The sequence below is a fragment of the Ischnura elegans genome, chromosome 2, assembly GCF_921293095.1.
Source record: "Ischnura elegans chromosome 2, ioIscEleg1.1, whole genome shotgun sequence".
Classification (NCBI taxonomy): domain Eukaryota; kingdom Metazoa; phylum Arthropoda; class Insecta; order Odonata; family Coenagrionidae; genus Ischnura; species Ischnura elegans.
This window is the reverse complement of record NC_060247.1, coordinates 98,915,488-98,934,296: the sequence shown is the minus strand read 5'-3', so window position 1 is coordinate 98,934,296 and position 18,809 is coordinate 98,915,488. Positions and strand designations below refer to the sequence as shown.

The 18,809-nt window shown below is 36.8% G+C and overlaps 1 protein-coding gene across 5 annotated transcripts; it reads left to right on the top strand.

The window, feature by feature from the left end:
- Window positions 1–208: 208 nt before the first annotated feature.
- On the top strand, window positions 209–15,571 carry LOC124154229. Of its 5 annotated transcripts, none has more exons than XM_046527820.1 (7): window positions 209–346; window positions 575–718; window positions 834–897; window positions 982–1,668; window positions 1,776–1,989; window positions 4,825–5,203; window positions 13,352–13,463. In XM_046527820.1, the coding sequence occupies exons 2-7, from the start codon at window positions 576–578 to the stop codon at window positions 13,446–13,448; spliced, it is 1,584 nt and encodes a 527-aa protein (XP_046383776.1). In that variant the 5' UTR covers window positions 209–346; window position 575; the 3' UTR covers window positions 13,449–13,463. The 5 variants fall into 5 exon arrangements, with proteins under 5 accessions (XP_046383776.1, XP_046383777.1, XP_046383779.1 ...); XM_046527821.1 differs by having other exon boundaries at window positions 553–718; XM_046527823.1 differs by lacking the exon at window positions 13,352–13,463 and adding an exon at window positions 15,388–15,571 and having other exon boundaries at window positions 210–346.
- Window positions 15,572–18,809: the final 3,238 nt, after the last annotated feature.

Below are 18,809 nucleotides of genomic sequence, written 5' to 3'. Positions count from 1 at the left end.
TTTGAATGGCATTTGGGTTTTGAAAGACTGATTCCGAAGAATTATAGAATAACCGATGGGAAAATTATCTTAAATGATAATATTTATTCTTAATATTCATAATAATAGGCAAACTGTATTTAGTGTTTTGGTTTAATGTGTAAATGTTCCAGCGTATGGATACAATTACATATTTTAAAATTTCCTGCATTTCCATTGGCTCAATCCCCTTTATTTGGGAATAGACGCTGTAAGGGAAACAAGTGAGCTTCGCTGGAGCATCCATCTAGCGAATTAGTAAACAGCCATCTTTGACACAGAAAACAAAGTGCCGGTGTTGGAAGGCGTGCGCTGGGAATTCTTTAAGGTAATGACTGAACATCGTGTTCGTGTGTAGTGATTAATCATTTAATACATGTAGAGGGTATGAGATAATTTTTTCAATCGGAATGCAAAGCCTTAACGCGACCACACTAATCTGAGTGAATGAGCCGCATCGAGTACAATTCCTGTAACACATTAGTTCATTTTCCCTCAAACATTTGAAGGTATTGTAAGGAATTTGTACTTTAGGAATACGCTTGACATTTCTCAGAATGGGGAAAACGCCGAAGTCAAAGAATGTCAACAGAGGTAGATCAAGTTTCCAGCCGAAGGTTATGCAGCATAAGCCACTGATTAGCGGAAAGGGGAGGATGACTTTTCCTGATATATCCCAGAAAAGCGCGCCTCCGATAAGGTAATGATAGAAATAGTGGTCAAAAAGTTGCGAAGGTTTGTCGGTGGGTAAGATGAATTTACACCTAAGTGGACGACTTCGTTTTCAATGATGGTTTTGCATTTCATTGTTCTAGACGCATGAAGTTGAGTGGGACCTTATCTCGTAAATCATCTCATGGCAAAGGCGTAATCATCAAGGTCTGAAAAACTTATCTCATATTTTAGCTCCATTTAGACACTAATTACTTGATGTTAACTGTGTTCAATGTTCCGACTTCCTAGGTTTTTAGCTCTTCCATTGCAGAGCAGAGCACAGGAGCTAGTAGAATTCCGAGGATGTCTGTCGTCGCCTCTGAAACATCAGAATCTATCGCTGCGAATCATCAGCCTGAGTTAATTTTGGAAAATGGTAAAGAGGATGTTCAGGCCCCCGGAGAAGTAATGAGCTTAAAAGAGCGGCCCATAGCCAATGGTACCGAATCAGAAGTAACCGATCAGTCGCAGCCAGAGACAGTTGATGTTGATGAAAATCCTGGCAAGCCGGCGAAGGAGGCGAATGCCGTTCATGAACCGGTTGGTAATGCGGACTCCGCTGCATCGGTGAAGCTAATGAAGGACGATGAAGGGGAACCAAAAAAACGCTCAGGAACTCCGCAGAGCAGGTCTTCCACCCCGCAGAGGAAGTCTGGTCGTGTGAGATCGAAACATGATTCGCCCAATAAGACCACCGCATCAACCACCCTGACACCAGGTCTAAAAGTGCTGAAAATTAATATGACTCCGGGAAAAACACTCACCAATGGAACTGTGGAAGATAAATCAAGAGCAGAGTGCGATTCCACAAAGGGGAAGAGTGTTAAGTCTGCCGAAAGCGAGTCATTTAAATTGGTGGAGACTAACTCCGTCGTTGAAAATGCTGTTGGTGTTCTTACACCTGAAGAGGCAAGTGATAATGCTGAAGTAGATGGGGTAAGTGGTAACTCTTTTATAGCGACACGCACGAAGTAGTTATTACTATTACCTTAGTATCCCATGAAATAGAAGTTCTAAAACTTGTCTTCATTTTTAAATAATAGGAGAGCTCCAAGCCCTCGCCGACTAATGTCAATGCTCCCTACTTAAGATCGTTGAGGATGGTGTCCGGAAGACGCTCACTTACATCAAATTCTCCAAGTAAATCCCTGCCTATTCTTAGCCCTAGCAGCACTACTGCAGCCAGTCCGCAATGGAGAAAAAGGCAAAGCCGTAAGAAGGAGGCAGCCAGTTTGAAGGATGACTCGGAACAACAAGGTCGGATTTCATGTAATCTTATATTTGCATGCTTGTAGTGGCTGGTGTTGTAGTACGTTGCCTAAATTTATTTTTACTTTTATTGTTATTTCACTCATACTACATATCAAATCAAACAAAATTTTAATCAAGCGAAACTTACCGTCTCAGATTTTCATGAAACTTGCTATAGACATTCATTTTGATATTAGTAGAGGTAGTTACTTTTAAAAAGCAATTGAAATTTGGTGATGACCTCGGCACTGCCAGCACATGATTTATGGCTATTCTTATTTTTGTCCGTCACTTCATTCCCGATTTTTTTTGTGCAGCTAAGAGCTCCTAATTGTTCTCGTGACCATTACTAAATATTCCCAAAATGAAATAGTTTTCTTGCAGAAACAAAATAACTTATTAATAAAATCCATCAGGAACCATTTTCATTTCTGTTTATCCGTAGAGGAAGACGATGGGAATACAGACTCAGTTGTTCATATAAAAATAATCATCAATGCATGCATGCAAAGTTCCTGCAAAAAATATCTGGCATCGAGTGTCATTAAAATGGCTTCTTTTAAGGGAATATATCCTTTAAACTGGATCATGAAACTTCAGGAGTATATATTTTTTATCAATGGAATTCAACGTATTCTGTTGGAAAACTGGTAAATTAGTCATGCTTATCCTGGAAGGAGTCTGTGTTGATTTTAAGAGAGATGACGGGATGTGATGTTAAAGATGGTTTAGGGTTATTCTTTCACAAATAGAAGAGAGAAGTGGGTGTGAGGGGATGGAATGATAGTTTGATGCTGCATTTTTCAGGCTGGATTTATGTATGTATAAGGGTTACATTAGCAGTTTTCCATAGAGATGGGAAGGTAACAAGTGAAACAAGTAGTATAAGTAAACTCAAGAGTATTGAGAGAAATTACGAACAAATATCTGGCTAAGGCCATCAGGGTCTGCAGAGTGTTGTAGGGGAATTTTGGGGAGGTAATTGAGAACTTCAGGTGGGTCTGTTTGGATACTAGAGAGGCCATTATTAGTAGCAGGAGTGAGGATATGACCTTGGGTGAGAGGTGGAGGGGGCATCATGCATTCAAGAGAAAAAGAATTTGAGAAAAAGACTTCCTTTTCTCTCCCTCGGCATTGTTATCTGCGAGGGATACTATTTCACGGATTCTGGGTTTATAATGTGTAATTATGCAAGCTGCACAACCTCATGTTTGTTGCACTCACCAATTTTTGTGCTGGAAATAGCTTCACCATTGGAAATTCATTTTTAAATACTAGAAAAGCACTGCAGGAACAAGTGACTTGATGTTGACGTCAGAAGTCCACACTGTGGCACATGTGGCGAGGTTGTGCTTACTAAGCCACTGTCGGGGTGAAAAACCCTTATTTTGTAGCTGGTCTGCGACGACGAATATCAAAGCACTGCAGGAACAAGTGACTTTGTACGCAGTCACGCGCACGGGTGCAAATTTAATTACACCAAAGGATGAAATTTGCCATGAAAAAAATATTTGACTTGCCCAGGATTCGAACCCGGGTTTCCCGATTGCCGGTCAGGCGTGTTAACCTTGAAAATGGCTTGGTGGTGGAACTGGTTAACACACCCCTGACCGGCAATCAGGAGATCCGGGTTCGAATCCCAGCTAAGTCAAATATTTTTTCATGGCTAACTTCATCTTATGGTGTAATTTAAATACTAGAAGGTGCAGCAGTCACATTAGAGTAGTGATGAGCGATATATCGCTAACTGTGATTGAATCACCGTTACTGAAAAGTAGCAGTCACTTTCGGTGATTCAATATTCAAAATCACTGTGATCTGTGATTCAATCACTGGATTCGGTGAAGATAGCTCTGGCTGCTACCAAGTGATATGCGATATATCGCCACCTGTGATTGAAGAGAAGTAACCGATCACTGCCGGTGACTAAATCACCAAATACTCTAAATCACGGCGACTGTGAATACGGTGAAGTTAGCTTCGGCAGCTACCATGATGCTACCAATAGTAAAATAAGGATGTCTTATTCATCTTGTATGATAAAGAAGACATTCTGTGCGAAATATACAGCTAAAGCTTTGAATTATGATGGTTTGATTATAAATATGTATAAAAAATGATTGCCCTTTATCAATTCTTTTACCACTTCAAATTTACTTAATTATTGCAATATAAACTCGGAATTAGAACTATTCTCTCAAAAAAATATTTTGCCTAATTTTACAATTTTCTATAAGTTTATTTGTTCCTATTGAGGAGAGCTCATTCCTTGGAATCGGGCAAAGTAGCAGGAATAACAGCGCCACAAATCACCGATGACTTTAAAGAATGATTCACCTCGGTGATCGCAATCACAGTTAAGAATCACCGTTACTGATGAGTAGCAGTCACAGGTAACGAAGTGATCCGAAAATCACAGTTCCGCTCATCACTACATTAGAGTGTCGATTATGCATCCTGATGAAGGAGAGAGCCCAAACAAAAACATAATTATCTAAAGGTAGACTTATAATCCATTCATAATCATTTTGTGGCAATTTTGTTTTGTTTTCCTGTGTGATGCTAGTTTCACTTAATTTTGCCCATTCAATAAGAAAATTAGTTTTTCAGATTTTTAACTTATTGGAATACATAGTTATTGGCTATTCATATAGTGACCTTTTAATTAAATGATGGTATAAAGTGTGGTTTTTATTTTGTCTTTGTGATAATGTGAGGTATTAGGAAACAATTATGTACCTTCATAGTGTTTTAAGGTATTTTTATGAGTGTGAGGTTTCTAACTGAGGTATTAATTTCTAAAAATACTAGGTATTAAGATATGCGTGTTTTCAATTTCAGGTTCTGGAAATGAATTGAATTCTTCTGTAAGTTCTGGAAAGAGAAAAGCAGACAGTTCTGATGAGCAGAGTGTTCCATTCACTGCTGGCAATGTTAAGAAATCCAAGAATGAAGATGATGACATAAAACTGTTCCTCTCTGATGAATCTGAGGACAATCATCTTGAAAATGAGTCTGATGAATTTTTCAATTCCTCTCAGTTCAGTAAGTCATCAGATGATGTTATGGCTGAATTGAAAGATCTGAATGAGAGTACTAGCTCAGATGTCCAGTTTTCGAAAAATGAATCAATGGAATATGCTTATGAAGCAAAAGAAGTTGAAACTTGTGAAAAGTTACATGAGAGTTCTACAGCAGCCAACGAAAGCAGTACCAAAAGGTGGTGTATTCTTATGTAATTTTGTTGGTTATGGTAAAGATACCCCAATTTGTTGCTTTATGTTAAAATTATGAATGCCGATGTTTCCTTCCTTGTTTGTGATTTTTTGTAGTTTATTGAAGTATCTCCAAGAATTGTTCGAATTTTTTTATGAATTTCGTGAATAGTGTCACTATGATTGCAATATTTTTCTCTTATGCTTTTTTCTGCATTAATACTCACTCTGACAGGATGTATTCCATTTTTGTTGGCATGGGGTGTTGTTATTTTTATATGATCTTTCTGCCATGTTGCGATAATTGAATACTTTGAACTGTACCACATGTCTGAAATGACAGTAGTTAGGTATTACATATTATTATAATCCATGTGTGTAAGAGATACATCACTGTAGACCCTCCAATTTCGATGATGTTCAAGTTTGTGATCCTTTTACGGGTTTTTTATCTTTCGGAAGTCTCATCCTTTTTAGTAATTTTTCATGCAGTAGAGGCAGTTTTTAAATTTACATAACATTATGCTCATCAAAACTGTTGTAGGGTTAACATTGAGTGTGGCATTGATGAAGTTAAATGTAGATATTTACTTGTCTATATGAAGTGGTATATGATTGTCAAGCCTGTGGGGTGTTTGTTAAAATCTCCTGTTTGGTAACATCATGTCCATGGCATTTAAAAGATATTTCTTTGTGTCATGATAACAAGAAGGGGAGGAACTGTATCCATTAATTGATTTTCTGTGTAATCCCAATGTGAAATCTTCCATTTTTAGTAAAAACTCATCTTTCTAACATGTTTCTTATTGCTCCTCATTATGTATTTTGTTGCACTTTCCTTTCCTCACCTTACTCCATAACAACTAAATTACTCGGTTTACCAGTGGCCAAGACTTTTATGCATTACTGCTTCAAGTTCGCAACAGTTGAGAATAACCATGGGAAATGGAAATCTATTTCTTCCTCTAATTTGCTGGTATTTCTTGTGTACATTAATGCTAGATAACATTTTCAGTTGATGCCTTTTATTTAACCCAACAAACATAATTTCATCTGCTTATTAGTTATTCCCACATCACATCTAAGTAGTTTTCTGGTGTGTCATGACAATTCTGTAAATATTATGGTCAAGCTGAGGAATCCTTATCGTTTCATATTTTTTAATGTGATATTCTTCAGCAAAATATGCCGAGCATTCCATTTATGATACTGATAGAATTCAAGTGTTTTTGTTTTCTTTAGAATGGTCAAAGACTATTTTTAAAACCAAATTTCTGAGTTTGGGTTCTGCCTAAGTAAAAATTAATGGTGATCTCATTTTCTACCCTCTTGTTAGTTTTAAATTTGCAGCACCTTTCATTGCTGGTCTATTGACAGGTTGGATTTTCTCAAATTTTTATATCATATGAAGAGAGGTAGAAGGTATCTTCGTAAAGCCAGTGTCCCACAGTCAAATTTGCATAAAAATTTTATGCAAATGCATTTGGTCCAAAAATTTGTATGCAACTGGATAGGGTCTCCCAAGATGCATCTCATTTGGACCAAAAGATGGAAAACAACGAAAGAAGATATTTATATAAACAAACGTGGAAGCTTTTGATGTGGAAGAGTCCGTCTTTTTTAGCAGTCAAAATTGTGTGAGCAGGCCTCTTGAACATTGAAGAGGCAAAAAAAAAAAGAAAACGCAGGGAGTGTTGGACTTGGATGTGGCCAGAAAGGGGATATGAAAGCATTGGAATGCTAACCATTTTGGAGAAGGAGTTGGTTGCCGATGTTCCTGCAAATTATCGACAATAATTGACGATGAGTGAAGATATTTTCATGTCCCTTATCAGCTAGGTTGAGGGCAGAAAAAAATGCCAGGATGCAAACCTGAGGCAGTTCCTGCAAGGAAGATGTTATTAATAAATGATGGACATTGTAGTTGAGATATTATGAATAGTGCTGTAAACGTGCATTGAAATCATATTTTTCTCTCCTAATCGAGCATTTTCTAAAAAAAGTCTTTATGCTATAATCATAGTGATCGAAACTGGGAACTATTATTCACAGGTAGTCATTTCTCCAGCTGCTCACTCACTCGGATTCACATGCCCTCCACAAATCTAACCTGTAGGATTCAGCCTTGATAACCTAAATACATCTTCAATTCTTTCCAAAAACACCCCTTCTTGTATTGCAATTCTAATAGATCGCTTCCTTCTTATTAAACATGAACTCATTATTACGAATTTCCTAGTTGAGAGTTTCTATCGCCTCTCGAGACCAATTTTTGCTCATTCTTGCTTTTAGGACCACACCAGGTGTGAAATAGACGATCATAAACGTAGATATATACATTGGAAATAATGTTCTGTGAGGTCACTTCGTGATATGGTGACATTATAGATTCAAAACTAAACCTTTTAGTATGTATTCCATTCAGAATTAATGAAAAAACTCAACTGGTTTCAACCTTTTCAGGTCATCACCAAGAGGTGAATGATAATGACCTGAACAGGTCAACACCGGTTGGGTTTTTAATGCATACTGTGTGGAATACAACGAAGTTTATTTTTGAATCTACAATATATTTATTTATTATAATGCTCATGCAGGAAATAAATAAGTTTAACCTTTGTGTCAACGCTTGGTGATGCTTTTTTGTCAAAGGTCCTGTGATTGGATGGTTTCATCCAATTGAATGAAAATTTTGAATCCGAGTTTGGTCTAAACGATAGGACCAAAAGCTATTAGGATGAAATTTTGACCATGGGAGACAGTGCGCGTCAGTTACATCAAAATTTGATAAAAATATTTTTATGCAAATTTGACCGAGGTACACCAGCTTAACTCATCACCTGATTATTCCATTTTTGTGAGACTAGTTTTTTTCCTCGTGTTAAACATGTACATCATTCAGAAAAAAAGTCACTGAGTTGGCTGGAATCATAAAGATTTTTATTCATATTACTTTTGATGGGAAGGATTCAGTCTCATATTCTTCCACTCATTTGGATGGTAATTTTTACTATAACCCCAAAATTAACTGATGGACAGTATGTGATCTCTGGGTTTCTGAGGCTACTCGTATGGAAATAATTTGCCTTGTTGATAAAGGATGGTTGGTTTTCTTTGTATGGTTGCAAAAAGACTTAGCTCTGTGAGTAATCAATGGCTGTTATTATTTCTTGAATATTTTGCTGGTAGGCTAAAGAGACTTTATTTTCCACTGCCTAAAGGATAGCATTTATCATACATTCTCCATTAGACTGAGGGAATGTTTTGCAGGTAAATGAAGATGTAGTTTTAGTGGTGTGAAAATTCCCATGGGATGTGAATACTGTTTATTGAATTTGATTTGGAATCATAAGCGTAATTTTTTAAAAGACCGATGGTGAATAAGGTGTGGTTTGTCCATGAAATTAGTTTTGAGTTTGAGAGTTTTTTGCTTGGGCAACCCACGGTCAGCCAGTCGCCACATTCCAGGGCTCACACACACAGTCATCTCTGATTCAGAGGTGGGACAGGGGAAATCAGATGGTTTCCCCTATAACTCCTACTTTTTAGGAAATGCTAAGTAGTTGCTGATAATAGCCTTTTTGTTATCCTTGAGTAATTAAAATTATTCTGGTTTTTGATGATGTGAAGATTAACTCTACCTTCATGCTTGGAGCTATTTTATCTTCAGCTTCTTACAGTCTCAACAAGGATTGTCTATTGCTCTAGCATTATTTTGCCACTAGTGAGGTGAGCACAGATTGTCACTTCCTCTGAGGCATGCTTTTCAGAATAAGTTCCACCTTTATCCACATGAGGGTATGTCATTATTTGTCTGGGACTGTAAATAGTATCTATAACAGTTACAGGAGTTATTTTATCTTTATCTGTGCATTGTTTTGTGTTTAAGGTTTGACTTAGTTTGTGCACAGATTGGTGATTTGTCCAATTGCTCACTTAACTTTTTATGAAAATCATGTATTGGGGCTTCCATGGACTATGGTCTTGTGTCTCCTGAAACAACGTCCACAGTTCTTTTTAGTTGTTCTTATCAGTTTTTTTATTCTGATGTTTTGAAATTTTTAATCATATGTATGTACCAAATACTTATCACATACTTACAGAATCCTTGCATTCTGGCCATTGCATAATTTCCTAAAGTATGTATAATATGCTATTGATGCATTTATTTGATAGATTTCACTTATAGTGTATTTATAGTTCACTTAATTTATGGAGAAGCTTTTTAGGTTGTGTAAAGTTCTTAATTCAATCTTAAGGTTTCAGAGAAATATTGATGGTAGTGCCATCTTTTGTATAGGATACATATATGTTACGAGAACCAAAGACTAGTGTAGTGGGATAATATACTCATTTTGGATTATCAGTTCTTATTTTTGTGATGAATATTATAGCAATATGTAATTGCTCAGTTTTCTTTAATAAGCAATTCAAAAATGTTATGTTTATTCTTGGAAGGTATCTCATGTGATTGATTTATTTACAGATAGATAAATTTTCATTCTTAAGATGTACATATTCCTTCCCTGCTCAAGAATGTTTAGTGCTTTCTTTCTTTTTGGTTATCCATTATTTTTTCCTTTATATTTCTTTTTCATCATTTCACTGTGGTTTTCCTAGAGGGTAGGTATCTGATAATTTCAGAGTAATTACCTTACATACATACATATTTTTTAAGTTCTTCAATTCCTTTCTCATGAGTGGATTTGACATTTTAAAAAGATATTTCCAAAGATTTTTGTTATATCCATGGCCATCTTTCATGTCACCTTAGTGGGGCAAGCTGCTTCTATCTCTAATGTGTAAAAAGTTTCTAGGTATACGATGGTGATTTTTCCTCACTTTTATCCTAGTCATTTTTTATTTAGGGATTTAGTGAAGTTTGATGTCAACATAGGTATTCTGTTGTATGTTGAACTGTTTTTTTAGGTACTATGAGACCCATACTTTACACTTGTGCAGGAAAAAATATGACAAAGATAAAATTTAAGGAAATTGTTTAATAGGTGAATATTTTTCCTATGCATTATTAAAAGAGACTCGATAAGATATAAGTAAAATCTGGGAAAACTTGAAGTAGAGATATTATGAATAGAGGTTTCATTGTAATTTTATAATAGTATCACCAATACTTTCAAATACCTACATACGAGGGTTGTACCAAAAGTAAGGTTCCCATATTTTTTACAATTACAAAACCATATTTATTTATATTAATCTTCACATCGTTGAAAAGCTTATACTTTTGCCTATTTTTCAACGTAGTCTCAATTTTTTTCGACACACTTTTAAAAAACAGTGGTCCAGCTTTTTTATCCCTAAGTTGAAGAAGTCTCCCGCCAACCTGTTTAGGACGTGTGCGACCTCTGCTCAGTCTTCATCGTCGCTCTTGAAGCGTTTGCCACCTAAGAGTTTTGTTTCGGGGATATAATGAAACACCCACGCTTCATCTCCAGTGATGATAGAGACCAACAACTCCTCCCCCCCTAAAATTGTTGAAGAAATTTGCGAGCACAGTCAAGGTGTTGCTGCATGTGTCCGTCAGTCAGCATACGGGTGACCCAGCAAGCACACTTCTTGCAATAACCCAACGTTTCTGTTAAAATTCTTTCAATTGTGCCGTTAGAAGCTTCAGGAATGCGTTCAACAAGTTCACGGACCGTGACCCTCCGATCTTTGAGCAGCTCACTATTGATCTTCTGGACAATCCAAAACCGGCGGTCTTCCACTCCGTTCTTTATTGTGAACTTCCATGCGACCCTCGGCAATAGCCCTGCAACATTTGCGGACGAGCTGAAAGGACGTGCACTCTTCACCATGAAGTTCAGTCGGGTGCTGATGAATCTCCAATGGCGGTAACTTCCTTGCAAGGAGAAACCGGATTACTGCTCGATCCTCACACTTGGCAGGAACGGGGATCATCACTTTCATTGTTGACGGTTGCTAAGCCAATAATGAGTGACACAGTGAATCGCTGGCTGGCGGACTTGAGAGTAGGGGAACCACTGCACACGGCAATGTTGTGGGATTTAGCGTAGCACCTTTGCTCAACATTGTAGCTAATTGGGAACCTTACTTTTGGTACAACCCTGGTAATTGCACTGTTTATGCCCACAATGAAAGGATGTTTTAAATTTCAAGTGAGATGTATGCTGTAATTTATTGTTAAGCTGTTTCTTTCATTAGCTAGTGCTCTCATTACAGATTTCATTTTTTCATCTCAGTTTTCAGAGTTTTTTAAATATTTTAGATGGAAAAAAATCATCAGTTTTTGAAAGTAAAAAAAGAATTGATTCCCTGAAGTGAAAATTTTTCTGTTCTCTCTTTATATCTTCCAATTGAAAGCGTTTGGTTCCAATCTCAGTAAGATTTGTAACCCATTCTCGTTCAACTTTCCTCTGAATTTTGGGCATAAAACTTTTGAAGAATCTCTGGGTGGTCACCTTAATAAGGCACTTACTGTATACTCTTTGAACAATACTCAAGTCTGCTTCACTAATACTGATTATTATTAACTTCTGGTTTTTATTATTTTTTTAATATTTCTGATGACAGTTCAAATTTTTTCAATGGTAGATTTTTTGTTTTAACTGTGTATTGAGTTCCAGAGTATGAGCTTCCAAGCATAGGCATTAGTTAAAAAAAAAGCTTTGCATCTTCATCTGTGTGTTTGTGGAAGTCCCTATCTGAAATTTGAGGCAGTGATGAGGTTAAGTGAAAAGGTATCGATTGAGTGACCATATTGTCCTCCTGAAATTAGACCATATTTCTTACATTTACAATTGCAATAGCATGTATGATCATAGTTTTTATTCACAAGGATTGTAATATGACCATGACACAAAATAAATATCAGTACCTGCAAGGTTTAGTTTTTTTATTGATACTAAGGTTTATTGTTTCTGCTGGTGCCGGTGTCTTCCTGAGCAATTCCTTCATGCTGGTTCAAATCTTTGTATATTTACTATCAAAATGATGTTCTTAGGAAAAGAAGTGCTATTTCTTGTAGCTATGTTCTCAGGTCCTCTACTTGGAGTGACTTTGGGTGATGTTTGTGACAGAATCTTCAATATAATCCAGTGACCTGCTCCTTAGATAGAGAATGTCCCCGCAAGCATAATAACATAACCAATTGGACTGAAAAATCATAATTTTTTAAATTTATTGTTATAAGTGACCACTTTAGTATTGCCTTGCTGCAATGCAGTTCTAAATTTATTAGATGTGCCCTGATATTTGACGATTTCAAGGAACAAATGTTTCTTACTCACTTTTATTTCTCTGCCTCCTGAAAGCAAATGGGTTGCTGTTTATTTGATTAGGAGGCCCTACCATGCAGTCATTTGCGCCATTATGTAGAATTAAAGTTGCTGTAGAAGGAAACTTGGTATCATCCTAATGTAAGATATGAAGAGGGCAGCTTGAGCCGTACATAATGTAGCATCACGTGGTGATTAGACTTACTCAAAAACATTTATATCTCTTAAAATTCAACTTTGGCCTTTAAGATGGAAAGCTGAACTGCAGCCAAAATATCAATCTTACACCAAATTGCCATGTACATATAGGGAAATTCAAGTCCTGCAGAAAGTGTACTTAATGCAATCAAAAACTTGGTACATGATTCGTACTTCCATATTTTTTTCTTTTTTAATGGACCTTCCAATGGCTACATTTCTGATACCCTTTCTTGTGGCCTTGAGCAGCTATTTTAATGTTTGATATAATTTTTTCATTGCAAACCAATGGTTTACCTGATATGAAATAAGTTTTTATCAGTATGGGGTAGAAAATAACAAATACGATACAAATTTTAGTGACTTACAAAGGTTTGCATGTTAAAAAAACTGCTCAGCCGTATAAAAACCATGTTTTGACTGGAAACGTTTCAATCAAAATTTAAATCTTTATCTAAATTTTTAAATTTAAATAAATCAAGTTTAGTGCAGAATTTGATTTCCCATTGTAGACCACTGAAAAAATTACACATACTGTGGGGACTTTAACCATAAAGGCTTACTTTTTGTGTGAGTGTTAATTGATAATTTTTATTTCCACATCTATGGTTTTGAATCTTAGAGGCAGTGGTAAATCCTTAGCCTATCCCACAAATTTTCTTCTAATCTCTCTCCCTTGTTTATCATCCTCTGCAGCCCTCACCCTAATAAAATAGTGATCCGAATGCAAGGGGCAAGAAAGAGAAACCATGGCAATGACAATGAAGCCTTCTCAAAACATTTTCTTGAATGAATTATCAGTAATTTTTTTATTTCCTGTTTTAAATTGAGTGGTAAGGAGGCATCTGGATATAGTTCAGCAGAGGCAAAATGTGATGCGAAATCCTTAAAAAATATGAGTAAATAACTCGAGAAATGGAAGAGTTATATTGGAGAGATGCAAAAACAAAATATTGAAAATTTTACCTTTAGTTACTGTATTTAAATTCTTAATGCCCTTCACTGCTGAATAACATTCTAGCCCTATAATGTTACAGATCTATAAAGGCACATCATACACATAGTAGATTTTTTGCTGTATCTGAATGTGTGTACTAGGTGTTTAAAGGTTAAGGAAGAACCTGAGGTGGATGAGGATAAAATGAGGGAAAACATTAGAAAGAGACGTGATGACCACACTGAGGGAGGTGCAAAACTTAAGAAGCTCCAGGAATAGATGGCTGACAGGTTGAACTTGTTATATGTTTGTAATAAATGGATTGGCAAACTCACATCATCAAGTAATTAGGTAAATATTTGTAAGCGGATAGTTGTCATCAGATTTTTATAAAATAATATCGCTCCTGTATCCAAAGAAAGAGTAACGGAAACGTGAAGGACAGCACATTTACAGTGTGTTAGTGTGGTGGAAGAACATTTTGGGTTCAGTAATGGAATGAAAAGGAAGTATGTACATATCAATGGAGGTTGTGTGTTCAATGGAGAGATATTTAGAGGTACAAAAGATAATAACTGTGAATATGAAAAAGTATGATTGCATGGAAGGAAATACTTTGGTATGGAAGTGTTGAATGAATTATGAAGGAGGTGGAATAGGGTGATGGAACATTGTGTGTATCAGGTTTGAGGATGATGTGATATTACTTTAGTAAAGAGAGGAAGGACTAAATATCATGTTAGAACACCTCAATGGCATGAAAGAGGAATATGGATTAGCATTCATGAAAAACGTGACTAAAGTGTTGAAATGAGGTGCAGAAGAAGAGATAAGAGTTAACATGAGTGGGAGAGTTTTAGGTGGTCTCAGGATGGGCATTTCTCATGGCTAGAAATGAGATAAATTATTCTAGAATCGCTATGACTAGATATGCTTCTTCCTAAAAGAAAACTTGATCATGTAAAAAAATGGATATTGGGCTTAGGATAAGGTTGACAAGTCCTTTGTTTGGAGCATCTTTCTCAATTGCTGGGGGACATGGATGTCTTTGAAGAGTGATATAAAGCGATTGATCCATAGGAGATTTGGAAGTTGAAAAGAATGCTGAGTATCATTCAGGTAGGCAGAGTGGGAAATCGGTATTGATCAGAATGGAGAAAGATAGAGGACTGATGTGGACTGTCAGAACTAGGAATCAAAGCTTGCTGTGACATTTATTGAGCCGAGATAATTTGGTGAAGGAGAAATTAGAAGGAACGGTGGAATGAAAAGGTAAATGAGAAGAAAAAAGGAAACGGAGATGAAGAGAAAGGCACAAGACAGAATTAGCTGGAGGAGATGCAACTGAGGACCAGCTAGACAGCATTCTACCAATGATGATTTTGTAAAATACCTATTCAAAATATGATCCAGTTTCTATAGGCTACTATTATACAGTGAGTTCATAATTTTTATTTCATAAACTCATTAACCAGAGTTTTTCAATTTGAGTAGTCTAGTATTTTTCAAAATTTGGATTGAAGATGTTTTATTTTTCATGGCATGCTAATTTCATCATCAGCATTTTTAATTGCCTTGTGGATTAAATGAAACTTTCATATGTATCTCATTGTTGCGTTAATTTTGTTACAGAAAATATAGTGTTTTAATAAACTCATTAGAGGTACATAATAATATTGTTTGGGGTGGTTTTTTTGTGTTTGTGCTATAGACTTAACACAGTAGCAGTAAAAGCTTATTCATGCAGTAAATTGTATGAATGGAAAGGAGTCAACATATTATATTTTATTCTCAGCATGCCTTTGTGACATACCAGAAAACCAGCCTCAACCAACCCAGATTATGAGACAATCAACGAGTGGATGGGAATCTGTGTATGATGATCCAGTTCTACTTGTGATGAGGGCTGAGGTAATGAAGCAGACCTTATGTTGAAGCAGGATGGATTCTCTAATGGACACCTGATAAGCTTCTATCACTTTGCAAGGTTTGTTTATTTTTACTAAATGGATGGTGTGATGCACAGCCGTGCTGGATAGAATGTACAAAGCTAACTATGGTGATTGTGAAGACTTGGGGACATTCTACTCCAAACGTAAGTACTTTATTGCTAATTTAATATTATTTACGCTGAAGATTACGCAGTGGGCACACACAAGAAGAGTGAGCACTACCACAACAGCTGCGGAATTTCCCCCTAAATGCGACCGCCTAATAGCGGCTCTGTGTAATTGCTCAGACATTTCTGGGAGGAGTCTTTTCAGCCACTACTTGCCTGACGACTTTTCACTGATAGGTGGGAGCTCAAATGTTAGTTCTAGGTAGCCGATTGTGGATTTCAAGATGATTCAAAAGTCACTATTTAGTGCTCACTCAACTTTTCCACTCAGGGAGATCAATAAGGTACATATTGGTCCACTTCCGTGGTGAGCAAGAGCTCTGATTATTCACTCCCACTGATTGCATCAGTAAATCTGATTGTGGTTGGTTAAATTGCACTATTATCTCAGTTACCATATTAGTGCTTCAGCTTTATCATTCGCATTATGTAGAGAATTATGCTAGCAGAAGTTGTCTCTCCTGTCCACATTAAATAGTCTAGAACAGGGGTCTCCTATTTACTAGGCCACAAGGGCCACATTTCAAGTTCTGAATCGCCCCGTGGGCCGGATAGCAAATTTGCCAATTACTGAAGTATACGATATTCGATACTTGAAACAAGTGCACGGGCTGGATCTGGGCCGTATTTTGGAGTCCCCTGGTCTAGAATTTAAAGGGCCTTGTGGTAATATTTTTCCCTCCCTTTTTAACATATTCCTGGGGAAGGGTACCTGCTACTTAACCATATGCATCAGAGGAACTGTGGATAACTGCAGATAAACTCTGTGTATACATGAAGCATATTCATATGTAAGTTACCTAATCATTGGCCTTTTTGAAAATGTATGTACTGCAATGGAAATAATTAAAGTATTTTGTACATTCCATGTGCCACACTGAAACTAAATCATTATTTCCAAAATTAATGCTTCCCATGCCTCCCTCCTTAACAAACTCTACTTTTATGCCTGGTGCTCTAACTACATACCTGGTCACACAAATGTGGTGGTTTCAAGGTGCTTTATAATCAAGGTGATGTCAAAGCAAACACCTAATATTAATGCCATTATGCATACATAGTAAGTGGGAGAGTCATTACTTACAGCTTTTTAATTCCTTATTGGCAAAAAGTTATATCAGTCTATTATTTTCAGCTGCTTTTCATCCAATAATAAGTCTATATCCTCGCATGGATGAATTCACATAAGATATCAAACCAGCCTCCATTCCATTGTAGGATGTCCTACATTTTACAGTCAACTGATTGTGAGATTTTTTACCACAGTATCAATGCTTCCTTCATCGTATAGTGTCTCAATAATGACCTTGAAATGACAATTATGTGATAAAAAGTTCTTTGAGCAAGGTACCCCCTTAGGGATGCCGACTTTTAAAAAAATTGGGAGGGGATTTTTTATTTTATTTTATTCTCAAACCACCGAATACAGCTCATATTGGCCATTTTACATCGGGGTATTTAACAAATTTAACAAGCAAACGTACATGAACAACCATGTCCTGGACAGGGGAAACCTACCCAGGTGGGACTTGAACCCACGACCTATTGTTTGGCAGGCGAGGACGTTACCCCGATGCCACCGAGGCCGGCAAATTTGCCCCAGGAAATTTTATAAGTAGTGAGTTTTAAGTTTTTTAAGCATTTTAGAAGAGTCATATGATCAACATTAGAAACCTGATAACTTGAATCTTGATATCGGGACACACTGGGGAAAATCGACAAGCCTGACACATTTTTTCCTCACACCCGTAACGAATTTTGAGGAGGCTCGGGCCCCCTCAGGCGCCATGGAGTCAGCGCCACTGTACCCCCTTTGTGCATACTCTTTACTAATTTATTATTTTGCTAATACAAATGATTGACCAGTAACTGCCTGGTGACTAATATTTCTGGGATACAGTTTGAATGGAATTGGCTTGTGTAATGATTTTGTAAAATTCTAATCTCCCACCGTTGATGTGAATTAATTTTTTCACAAATTATTCTTTTGCTGTCCATTTAATTTATCTAATGTATATCTTGAGGACATTCTAATGGATAATTTTTTAATTTGATTAAATATGCTTGGGAGTAGGTACACTTACACTGCTCATGTACCAAGACATGTTTTTCTCCTTGATTTTTGGATAACTACTCTTGGAGTCTCCGGAAGATAACAGGTAATACTTGAGCCTGCTGAAAGACATTGCATGGCTTCATTTCACCCCAATTCCACTATTTTCTCTCAGTTCCTTCTTATGTATAGCTCATTGTGTGACAAAATATATGTATTGTCATTGACCGGTTTACCTTCAGTACTTAACGCGTTGCGTACGGATGGCGAGAATTCTCGTCATTTTGTTCCCGAATGTTCCGAACGGATGACGAAGATTCTCGTTAATTAGGCACGTCAAACTAAACAATTTTAAAGTGTACAATACGTATTCGTTAGTACATTTTCAGTTGTTGTTCGTTATTCATAATGAATTGACGCATCATAATGTTTGATTGGGTAAAGTTATATTCTAAACATTAGCTTACCCTGGTATGCAATGTGTTAATAATAAAGAGATGGCACTTTTCCACAAATCTGTTGAGTAACATACAAAGTGTTTTGACTACAGGTCATTCTCAAGTACTCTGTGAAAATTTCGAAATCTGGAGTATATGTACTACACATTTATACTATTTGGATGAGTGGGGGTGGGAAGTGGAAGAAGGATTGAGGAAGGATGAGTGGTGCCCTTGGGGAATAGGATGGCAAGGAGTGGCCCATGAATGTTTGTTCGTTTGGTAAGGAACTGGCCCCTGTTGCTCTATTTCCTATGTTTGCTGAATTTCCAATTTTTCCATTGTGTCAAGTCTTCATCCTCTCCTCTCCGTGTAGACGATCTCCAGGTCAAATTCACACTAATTTTTCTCTTCAAGGAGATGTTTTGTGTGTATACAGGAGGGATTTCTGAATGCCCAATTAATAGTCAACACCCGCAACCATCAATTTAAGTTGGAGAGAGACGAAAGTGGATGGCTCCAATATTGGCGATTAATCTGGAAAGGAATGGATTGGGGTGGTTTCCTATTTTTTTATTGCCTAAATCGAAAGATTATTACTCCTGAAA

Coding starts and splice junctions, on each gene's coding strand:
- LOC124154229 (XM_046527820.1), top strand. CDS start 576: ATGGGGAAAACGCCGAAGTCAAAGAATGTCAACAGAGGTAGATCAAGT. Junction 719..833: donor AAAAGCGCGCCTCCGATAAG/GTAATGATAGAA, acceptor TCATTGTTCTAG/ACGCATGAAGTTGAGTGGGA. Junction 5,204..13,351: donor AACGAAAGCAGTACCAAAAG/GTGGTGTATTCT, acceptor CATCCTCTGCAG/CCCTCACCCTAATAAAATAG.